We start from the raw sequence: 10,767 nt of genomic DNA, 5'->3' as shown, positions 1-10,767 counted from the left end.
CAACAAAACTAGTATGATGCAAAATATATATATTTTTATCAATATTTATGAGAAATTTTATTTAAATTTATATTATTATATGAAATTCATAAGGACATATAATATGAGGATTACAGCAAAACTAGTATAATGCATATTTTTTATCAATATTTATGAGAAATTTTATTTAAATATATATTATATGAAATTCATAAGATCATTTAATATGAGAATTATAGCAAAACTAGTATAATGCAAAAAATATATTTTTTTATCAATATTTATGAGAAATTTTATTTAAATATATATTATATGAAATTCATAAGATCATATAATATGAGAATTACAGCAAAACTAGTATGATGCAAAATATATATATTTTTATCAATATTTATGAGAAATTTTATTTAAATTTATATTATTATATGAAATTCATAAGGACATATAATATGAGAATTACAGCAAAACTAGTATAATGCATATTTTTATCAATATTTATGAGAAATTGTATTTAAATGTATATAATTATATGAAATTCATAAGTTCATATAATATGAGAATTACAGCAAAACTAGTAAAATGGAAAAAATATATATTTTTATCAATATTTATGAGAAATTTTATTTAAATATGTATTATATGAAATTCATAAGATCATATAATATGCGAATTACAGCAAAGCTTGTATAATGCAAAAAATATATATTTTTATCAATATTTATGAGAAATTTTATTTAAATGTATATTATTATATGAAATTCATAAGATACAGAATTACAGCAAAACTAGTATAATGAATCACAGACTCCAGACTGAGACTAAATGGTGCCATTTTGCGACCTTTTTTCCTGCTGGTGCGACTACATTTAGTTACTGGCGCCCAACTGATGAGAGCGGCCATTTTGTTTAATCGTGATTAATCGTGTTTTATGATGACGTGATTATTGCTCGCTCGCATCTAACTATTGACTGTTCTTTCATAGACACAAAAATGCTATTTATGCATCATCAAAACGGCTCATCGTTCATATTCGCACAGGTATTCTTGAGTGTGCAGGGGGCGTGGCTTATAGGAGGGAGGGGCCAAGTTTGGATGTTGTGTTTACAAAACAATGACACAAGAAATCAAATAAATGTTTAATCTTGGATTATTTCGCCGTTTTAATTATAGTTTTCGCAGTATATGATAAACAGCCTATAATAAATCAGGAAACTTGATCACACAAACCGGTACCTTGTCGATGATGCCGTCGATGTTGCTCTCCTCCACCGTTTTCTTAATGTTGTGCGCCGTTTCCGCCACAGACTCGGAGAACTTCTTAGTCGCGTTACTCGCAAAGTCCAGAATGAAGCCTGACAGAGACATTAAAACACACAAACACACTTTTATTATAAAAACACTTTAAATGTCCACTATAACCAGTAGATGGCGGCAGAGGAGCTCTTATTGACTCATTAGCCATTTCCACTCGCTAAAAACTTTTCTTCAGATTAATTGCCTGAATTACCCAGAAAGCAAGAGCAGAGCTGCTTTAATAATCCCTGGAGCTGTCAGTCAGTTTAGTGTGAGACTACAGAAGAACAATATGCATTTAATAAGAGCAGAATATTTATATTTTTACACTATAAAATGAGGTTTTTGCACATTACTGTTGTTAATAAAAGTTCATTTTATCTGCATATCAGTTCACACTCAGTGCTTTACTGTTACATTTACAATAAACAAACACAAAATATTATTAATAACTGCACTTGTTAACAAAACAATGGTAATTTTATGATACATTTTCCTCATCCAGCTCCCAAAAACATGCTAAAGCAATGCAGTATGTAATAATATCCCTTACAAACACATACTATACCTTTACCATGGTATATTATATTAGTTATAGGGCTGTCAAACCGATTAATCGCATCTAACATTGTGTTTATAAAATATATGTGTGTATATAATATATTATTTGATCGATAAACTAGGCGGTTAAATAATATATACCCTTAATGTGCTAAATTAATTATTTGGGAAGCTTAAAGCTGTTAATGAAAATTAACATTTGATTCATTATTTTGTCAACTGTGTTACGGACAAATGCTGTCATAAATCCACCTCCAGAGATATCCCTATCTATTTTTCTGACGGTTTAGTTCACATTTAAAAGATTTATGACATAAACACCACACATAACACAGTTGACAGACAAAGTAACACGGTTGACAGGACACATTAGAAGGAAAAGAGAGAAAAAAAGAGAGAAAACATTAAAATGATGACTTTCTTTGTATTCAACAAATCCAAGTACAAGCAATTAATTAAATTTAAATGTCAACCATGTGAATCCTTGTCAACTGTTACAGTTGACGGGTAACACAGTTGACATTTCGGCCATTTTAGGTTTTTTTATATTCTTTCTCTACACATTTATAAATATAACGTGACACAAGTTCACCAGAACATGTTGATAACACAGTTGACGGGTAACACAGTTGACATTTCAGCCATTTTAGGGTTTTTTATATTCTTTCTCTGCACATTTATAAATATAACGTGACGCAAGTTCACCAGAACATGTTGATAACACAGTTGACGGGTAACACAGTTGACATTTCAGCCATTTTAGGGGTTTTTTTATATTCTTTCTCTACACATTTATAAATATAACGTGACACAAGTTCACCAGAACATGTTGATAACACAGTTGACGGGTGACACAGTTGACATTTCAGCCATTTTAGGGTTTTTTTTATATTCTTTCTCTACACATTTATAAATATAAAGTGACACAAGTTCACCAGAACATGTTGATAACACAGTTTACGGGTAACACAGTTGACATTTCAGGTTTTTTTATATTCTTTCTCTACACATTTATAAATATAACGTGACGCAAGTTCACCAGAACATGTTGATAACACAGCTGACGGGTAACACAGTTGACATTTCGGCCATTTTAGGGTTTTTTTTATATTCTTTCTCTACACATTTATAAATATAAAGTGACACAAGTTCACCAGAACATGTTGATAACACAGTTGACGGGTAACACAGTTGACATTTCAGGTTTTTTTATATTCTTTCTCTACACATTTATAAATATAACGTGACGCAAGTTCACCAGAACATGTTGATAACACAGTTGACGGGTAACACAGTTGACATTTCGGCCATTTTAGGGGTTTTTTTATATTCTTTCTCTACACATTTATAAATATAAAGTGACACAAGTTCACCAGAACATGTTGATAACACAGTTGACGGGTAACACAGTTGACATTTCAGGTTTTTTTATATTCTTTCTCTGCACATTTATAAATATAACGTGACGCAAGTTCACCAGAACATGTTGATAACACAGTTGACGGGTAACACAGTTGACATTTCGGCCATTTTAGGGTTTTTTTTATATTCTTTCTCTACACATTTATAAATATAACATGACGCAAGTTCACCAGAACATGTTGATAACACAGTTGACGGGTAACACAGTTGACATTTCGGCCATTTTAGGTTTTTTTATATTCTTTCTCTGCACATTTATAAATATAACATGACGCAAGTTCACCAGAACATGTTGATAACACAGTTGACGGGTAACACAGTTGACATTTCGGCCATTTTAGGTTTTTTTATATTCTTTCTCTGCACATTTATAAATATAACATGACGCAAGTTCACCAGAACATGTTGATAACACAGTTGACGGGTAACACAGTTGACATTTCAGCCATTTTAGGGTTTTTTTTATATTCTTTCTCTACACATTTATAAATATAACGTGACGCAAGTTCACCAGAACATGTTGATAACACAGTTGACGGGTAACACAGTTGACATTTCAGCCATTTTAGGGTTTTTTTTATATTCTTTCTCTACACATTTATAAATATAACGTGACGCAAGTTCACCAGAACATGTTGATAACACAGTTGACGGGTAACACAGGTGACATTTCAGCCATTTTTTTTATTTTTATATTCTTTCTCTACACATTTATAAATATAAAGTGACACAAGTTCACCAGAACATGTTGATAACACAGCTGACGGGTAACACAGTTGACATTTCGGCCATTTTAGGTTTTTTTATATTCTTTCTCTACACATTTATAAATATAACATGACGCAAGTTCACCAGAACATGTTGATAACACAGTTGACGGGTAACACAGGTGACATTTCGGCCATTTTTTTTATTTTTATATTCTTTCTCTACACATTTATAAATATAACGTGACGCAAGTTCACCAGAACATGTTGATAACACAGTTGACGGGTAACACAGTTGACATTTCGGCCATTTTAGGGTTTTTTTTATATTCTTTCTCTACACATTTATAAATATAACGTGACGCAAGTTCACCAGAACATGTTGATAACACAGTTGACGGGTAACACAGTTGACATTTCGGCCATTTTAGGGTTTTTTTTATATTCTTTCTCTACACATTTATAAATATAACGTGACGCAAGTTCACCAGAACATGTTGATAACACAGTTGACGGGTAACACAGTTGACATTTCGGCCATTTTAGGGTTTTTTTTATATTCTTTCTCTACACATTTATAAATATAACGTGACGCAAGTTCACCAGAACATGTTGATAACACAGTTGACGGGTAACACAGTTGACATTTCAGCCATTTTAGGGTTTTTTTTATATTCTTTCTCTACACATTTATAAATATAACGTGACACAAGTTCACCAGAACATGTTGATAACACAGTTTACGGGTAACACAGTTGACATTTCGGCCATTTTAGGGTTTTTTTTATATTCTTTCTCTACACATTTATAAATATAACGTGACGCAAGTTCACCAGAACATGTTGATAACACAGTTGACGGGTAACACAGTTGACATTTCGGCCATTTTAGGTTTTTTTATATTCTTTCTCTGCACATTTATAAATATAACGTGACACAAGTTCACCAGAACATGTTGATAACACAGTTGACGGGTAACACAGTTGACATTTCAGCCATTTTAGGGTTTTTTTTATATTCTTTCTCTGCACATTTATAAATATAACATGACGCAAGTTCACCAGAACATGTTGATAACACAGTTGACGGGTAACACAGTTGACATTTCAGCCATTTTAGGGTTTTTTTTATATTCTTTCTCTACACATTTATAAATATAACATGACACAAGTTCACCAGAACATGTTGATAACACAGTTGACGGGTAACACAGTTGACATTTCAGCCATTTTAGGGTTTTTCATATTCTTTCTCTGCACATTTATAAATATAACGTGACACAAGTTCACCAGAACATGTTGATAACACAGTTGACGGGTAACACAGTTGACATTTCAGCCATTTTAGGGTTTTTTTTATATTCTTTCTCTGCACATTTATAAATATAACATGACGCAAGTTCACCAGAACATGTTGATAACACAGTTGACGGGTAACACAGTTGACATTTCAGCCATTTTAGGGGTTTTTTTATATTCTTTCTCTGCACATTTATAAATATAACATGACGCAAGTTCACCAGAACATGTTGATAACACAGTTGACGGGTAACACAGTTGACATTTCAGCCATTTTAGGGTTTTTTTTATATTCTTTCTCTACACATTTATAAATATAACATGACGCAAGTTCACCAGAACATGTTGATAACACAGTTGACGGGTAACACAGTTGACATTTCAGCCATTTTAGGGTTTTTTTTATATTCTTTCTCTACACATTTATAAATATAACATGACACAAGTTCACCAGAACATGTTGATAACACAGTTGACGGGTAACACAGTTGACATTTCAGCCATTTTAGGGTTTTTCATATTCTTTCTCTACACATTTATAAATATAACGTGACACAAGTTCACCAGAACATGTTGATAACACAGTTGACGGGTAACACAGTTGACATTTCAGCCATTTTAGGGGTTTTTTTATATTCTTTCTCTACACATTTATAAATATAACATGACACAAGTTCACCAGAACATGTTGATAACACAGTTGACGGGTAACACAGTTGACATTTCAGCCATTTTAGGGTTTTTCATATTCTTTCTCTACACATTTATAAATATAACGTGACGCAAGTTCACCAGAACATGTTGATAACACAGTTGACGGGTAACACAGTTGACATTTCGGCCATTTTAGGTTTTTTTTATATTCTTTCTCTACACATTTATAAATATAACGTGACGCAAGTTCACCAGAACATGTTGATAACACAGTTTACGGGTAACACAGTTGACATTTCGGCCATTTTAGGTTTTTTTATATTCTTTCTCTGCACATTTATAAATATAATGTGACACAAGTTCACCAGAACATGTTGATAACACAGTTGACGGGTAACACAGTTGACATTTCAGCCATTTTAGGGTTTTTTTTATATTCTTTCTCTACACATTTATAAATATAACGTGACGCAAGTTCACCAGAACATGTTGATAACACAGTTGACGGGTAACACAGTTGACATTTCAGCCATTTTAGGGTTTTTTTTATATTCTTTCTCTACACATTTATAAATATAACGTGACACAAGTTCACCAGAACATGTTGATAACACAGTTGACGGGTAACACAGTTGACATTTCAGCCATTTTAGGGTTTTTTATATTCTTTCTCTACACATTTATAAATATAACGTGACACAAGTTCACCAGAACATGTTGATAACACAGTTGACGGGTAACACAGTTGACATTTCAGCCATTTTAGGGTTTTTTTTATATTCTTTCTCTACACATTTATAAATATAACGTGACGCAAGTTCACCAGAACATGTTGATAACACAGTTGACGGGTAACACAGTTGACATTTCGGCCATTTTAGGTTTTTTTATATTCTTTCTCTGCACATTTATAAATATAATGTGACGCAAGTTCACCAGAACATGTTGATAACACAGTTGACGGGTAACACAGTTGACATTTCGGCCATTTTAGGGTATTTTTTATATTCTTTCTCTGCACATTTATAAATATAACGTGACACAAGTTCACCAGAACATGTTGATAACACAGTTGACGGGTTACACAGTTGACATTTCGGCCATTTTAGGGTTTTTTTATATTCTTTCTCTGCACATTTATAAATATAACGTGACGCAAGTTCACCAGAACATGTTGATAACACAGTTGACGGGTAACACAGGTGACATTTCAGCCATTTTAGGTTTTTTTATATTCTTTCTCTAAACATTTATAAATATAACGTGACGCAAGTTCACCAGAACATGTTGATAACACAGTTGACGGTTAAATAATCTACTCTATATGCAGACAATAATATGGATCATATATTGAAGTTGGAGAAGTTATGACTTCAAATTTCCCTCCAAAAAAGGAATGACATCACGTGACTTTGGGACAAACCATTGCTGATTTATAGGGGGTTTTATAGGGAGTAACACAATTGACACTGATTTCTCGGACATACACAAAATGGAAGATTTAATGTAGATGCATGAGCAACATATTTTTTAAAACACCTTGCTCATAATTTAATTATTATTTTTGACAAATATTTATAAGAAGTATATACAGAAACATGCATTTTAGAGCAAAACCTCACATTTACCAAATCGGACAGCACAAAAACAGCAAATTCCAGCATAGAATATGATAGAAGATAGGTATCTGTTGGATTTTTGTATTAAATTAATAAGAAATGTCCCCTGATATAAAAGTGATCATTGCTTGAAATGAAAAGTTAATGAAAAATTAGTAAAATTGATAATTGAGTACACGGACATGACATGTAGCCCTAATTATAGAATGACTCGTGTGTGTATATATATATATATATATATATATATATATATATATATATGTGTGTGTGTGTGTGTGTGTGTGTGTGTGTGTGTGTGTGTGTGTGTGTGTGTGTGTGTGTGTGTGTGTGTGTGTGTGTGTGTGTGTGTGTGTGTAATATATATACACACATATTTTATAAACACGTTAGATGCGATTAATCGATTTGACAGCCCTAATTATTTATCATATATAGACATGGAAGCCCATTTCCAGCACAACTTCTTATTTCACACTTTTCAATGACTTAATATCTTAGTATTATTTCGACTCTCATGTTTTATTTCATAATTATGACATATAAAGTCAAAAGTATGACGTAGTATGTCAAAAAATTGACTTTGTCTCGGTCAATTTCGACTTTTTAATCTTTATTGACTTATATAACTTCGACTTTTTATCTAATAACGTCCATTTATGCCTTTTTATGTCATACTTTGGACTTTTTAGTGGCATAACTAACATTGACCAACGCATGATTGTTTTCCTTGTATGTCTATGGGCTTCCATAGATGACATATGATGATATATGATGACATATAGAGATTTATATGTGTGTGTGTCTCACCGCTGAGTCCTTTGGCCTGTTGCAGGGTCTGTTGTGATTCTTCTGTCTCTGTGTTTATGTTTTTCTCCTCTGCTGTTTCCTGTTTGTCCGTCTTCTCCTCATTCTCTTGCTCTCCACCCAGCCACGAGCTCCAGCTCTTGAACATCCTGCCGGCTCTGAGTCTGTCTGTCTCTCTGCGGTCAACTCGACGATCTCTGGACGTTTTAATCACGATAAATTTACTCCATGTTTCACATCCGCACTGGGCCACATCAACAACAGCAGCCGAACTTCCTCTGTTGTCATTCAGCAGCTGCTCCCACGGCTCCACAGCGACACCTGCCCCCCAGGAGGAACGACTGAGCGCCACTAGCGGCCGAAATCTGTTTTCAAAATGTTAATATGTGTAGAAAAATATGTATTGCTTTGTTTTGACTCTACGTAGATTGATGTAAACGTTTCTAATATATTTAAAAATATAAGTTGCCTTTTAAAAATGTTTATTCCGTGATGGAAATCCATCACTGGGCTCCACAGAACACAGATGTTTACAAATTAAAGTCCCAGTGAACCGGAAGTTGCAACCGACTTTATTTCAGTGATTTGACGTATTTCCGAGAGAAACGGAATACTAAATGAGCAGAACAGAGGGCGTGGTTTGTTTTTTCCACCCTGTGACCTGATTGGATATAGAAACGTAGGCGTTTCGTTCAAAAAACGCACCTCCTCGCCATCTCTGTTTATTAGCTCGCGGGCAGTTGGATGGGCGTGTTTAATGATGGCATGTCGGTGTCGAAGCCCAAGCCGTCATACAGACGTCATCAAAAAAAGTCCTGCCAATGTAGAGGGAGGAGCATTTTCAGATTTTGATTAAAGATTACAAAGCCAAATAATTTTTTGATGCGGATTGACTTGCACGGATGGATTGTTCACCACAAAACTAGCAATTTGCGCTAACAAAGTAAATATGATCAATTTTGATTTCACGAGGACTTTAAATACAGTTGTTCGGCAATGAAAAACATTAAGTTATTTGATATAATGAAGCTTCAGGTTAATTTAACATTAATTTCCAAAGAACCTTATAAATCAACTCAAAAACCACTGAAGAACCTTGTAAAACCAGCACTTTATTGATGGGTTTATTATACGAGTCACACAAAATCAGATCAAAGCATTACGATCATTTTAAGACATCAAAAAATAAGCTTATAAGCTAATAAACACACATTTCAGCTGTTGCTATGTGCTTTTTAGGGTGTTCTGACTGGTTGCCGGGTCATTGCTATGGTGTTTTGTGCGGTTGTCAGGGTGTTGCTACAGTATATGGTTGCTATGGTGTTCTGACTGGTTGTCGGGTCATTGCTATGGTGTTTTGTGCGGTTGTCAGGGTGTTGCTACAGTATATGGTTGCTATGGTGTTCTGACTGGTTGCCGGGTCATTGCTATGGTGTTTTGTGCAGTTGTCAGGGTGTTGCTACAGTATATGGTTGCTATGGTGTTCTGACTGGTTGCCGGGTCATTGCTATGGTGTTTTGTGTGGTTGTTAGGGTGTTGCTACAGTAAATGGTTGCTATGGTGTTCTGACTGGTTGCCGGGTCATTGCTATGGTGTTTTGTGCAGTTGTCAGGGTGTTGCTACAGTATATGGTTGCTATGGTGTTTTGACTGGTTGCCGGGTCATTGCTATGGTGTTTTGTGTGGTTGTTAGGGTGTTGCTACAGTAAATGGTTGCTATGGTGTTCTGACTGGTTGCCGGATGATTGACAGGGTGTTGCTACAGTATATGGTTGCTATGGTGTTCTGACTGGTTGTCGGGTCATTGCTATGGTGTTTTGTGCGGTTGTCAAGGTGTTGCTACAGTATATGGTTGCTATGGTGTTCTGACTGGTTGCCGGGTCATTGCTATGGGGTTTTGTGTGGTTGTCAGGGTGTTGCTACAGTATATGGTTGCTATGGTGTTCTGACTGGTTGTCGGGTCATTGCTATGGTGTTTTGTGCAGTTGTCAGGGTGTTGCTACAGTAAATGGTTGCCATGGTGTTCTGACTGGTTGCCGGACGATTGACATGGTGTTTTGTGTGGTTGTCAGGGTGTTGCTACAGTAAATTGTTGTTATGGGGTACTGGTCAGGTGATAAGCTGTTGCTATGTGGTTTTTAGGGTCTTCTGACCGGTTGCCGGGTCATTGCTATAGTGTTTTGTGCGGTTGGCAGTGTGTTGCTACAGTATATGGTTGCTATGGTGTTCTGGTTGGGTGATTAGCTGTTGCTATGTGGTTTTTAGGGTGTTATGACTGCTTGCCGGGTCATTGTCATGGTGTTTTGTATGGTTGTCAGGGTGTAACTACAGTATATGGTTGTTATGGTGTTCTGATTGGGTGATAAGCTGTTGCTATGTGGTTGTTAGTGTGTTTTGAGCAATTGCCGGCTCTTTGCTATGGTGTTTTGG

General features: G+C 34.7%; 1 protein-coding gene across 1 annotated transcript in view; it reads right to left on the bottom strand.

The window, feature by feature from the left end:
• Positions 1-8,629, bottom strand: part of syap1 (synapse associated protein 1) — a 27,481-nt gene extending 18,852 nt beyond the window's left edge. The window contains exons 1-2 of the mRNA XM_079802736.1: positions 8,342-8,629; positions 1,214-1,332 (exon numbers count right to left, since the gene is read on the bottom strand). Of these exons, the coding sequence (XP_079658862.1) occupies positions 1,214-1,332; positions 8,342-8,486 (264 nt within the window). The 5' untranslated portion in view covers positions 8,487-8,629. The remainder of the gene's footprint in view (positions 1-1,213; positions 1,333-8,341) is intronic.
• Between the last annotated feature and the right edge of the window lie 2,138 nt (positions 8,630-10,767).

Source organism: Gobio gobio, assembly GCF_949357685.1.
Source record: "Gobio gobio genome assembly, chromosome: 21".
Classification (NCBI taxonomy): Eukaryota; Metazoa; Chordata; class Actinopteri; order Cypriniformes; family Gobionidae; genus Gobio; species Gobio gobio.
Note: the sequence above shows the minus strand (reverse complement) of the source record. Positions and strands in the feature narration are given on the sequence as shown.